The sequence below is a fragment of the Coturnix japonica genome, unplaced genomic scaffold (genome assembly GCF_001577835.2).
Source record: "Coturnix japonica isolate 7356 unplaced genomic scaffold, Coturnix japonica 2.1 chrUnrandom1036, whole genome shotgun sequence".
Lineage (NCBI taxonomy): Eukaryota > Metazoa > Chordata > Aves > Galliformes > Phasianidae > Coturnix > Coturnix japonica.
Window position 1 is genome coordinate 1 of NW_015440378.1, and position 1,261 is coordinate 1,261.

Consider the following 1,261-nt stretch of genomic DNA (forward strand, 5'->3'; position numbering starts at 1 on the left):
TATGGGGTTATGGGGTGGGTTATGGGGTTATGGGGGGGGTCTCACCCTTATAGGGTCGGGGTCCTGGCTGTAGGCGGATGCGATGCTGCTCTGTACAGCTCTGACCCATAGACGCTGCTGCCCCATAGAATCGGCCTGAAGGACACAGCTCCTATAGGGCAAATATATGGGGTTATATGGGGTTCTATGGGGTTATATGGGGTGATATGGGGTTATATGGGGTTATATGGGGTTATATGGTGTTATATGGGGTTCTATGTGGTAAATGGGGTTATATGGGGTTCTATGGGGTTCTATGGGGTGTTATGGGGTTCTATGGGGTTATATGGGGTTTATGGGGTTATATGGTTATATATGGGGTGTTATGGGGTTCTATAGGGTTCTATGGGGTTCTATGGGGTTCTATGGGATTTATAGGGTTATATGGGGGTTTATGGGGTTCTATGGGGTTCTATGGGGTGTTATGGGGTTCTATGGGGTTCTATGGGGTTATATGGGGTTGTATGGGGTTATATGGGGTTATATGGGGTTATATGGGGTTCTATGGGGTTCTATGGGGTTCTATGGGGGTATATGGGGTTATATGGGGGTTATATGGGGTTATATGGGGTGATATGGGATTCTATGGGGTTCTATGGGGTTATATGGGGTATATGGGGTTATATGGGGTTATATGGGGTTATATGGGGTTATATGGGGTATATGGGGTTCTATGGGGTTCTATGGGGTTCTATGGGGTTTATGGGGTTCTATGGGGTTCTATGGGGTTCTATGGGGTTATATGGGGTTCTATGGGATATATGGGGTTATATGGGGTATATGGGGTTCTATGGGGTTCTATGGGGATATATGGGGTTATATGGGGTTATATGGGGGTATATGGGGGGATATGGGGTTATATTGTGTTCTATGGGGTATATGGGGTTCTATGGGGTTCTATGGGGTTATATGGGGTTATATGGGGGTATATGGGGTTATATGGGGTTCTATGGGGTTATATGGGGTTCTATGGTGTTATGTGGTTATATATGGGGTTTATGGGGTTTATGGGGTTCTATGGGGTTCTATGGGGTTCTATGGGGTTCTATGGGGTGATATGGGGTTATATGGGGTTTCTATGGGGTTCTATGGGGTTCTATGGGGTTCTATGGGGTTCTATGGGGTTTATGGGGTTCTATGGGGTTATATGGGGGAATATGGGGTTATATGGGGTTATATGGGGTATATGGGGATATATGGGGTTATATGGGGTTATATGGGG

General features: G+C 46.2%; 1 protein-coding gene across 1 annotated transcript in view; it reads right to left on the minus strand.

Annotated features, from left to right (window-relative positions):
* Positions 1-19: 19 nt before the first annotated feature.
* LOC107307838 (arf-GAP with coiled-coil, ANK repeat and PH domain-containing protein 1-like) overlaps positions 20-1,261 on the minus strand; it is a 10,534-nt gene continuing 9,292 nt past the window's right edge. The window contains exon 4 of the mRNA XM_015851342.2: positions 20-151. Within this exon, the coding sequence (XP_015706828.2) occupies positions 20-151 (132 nt within the window). The remainder of the gene's footprint in view (positions 152-1,261) is intronic.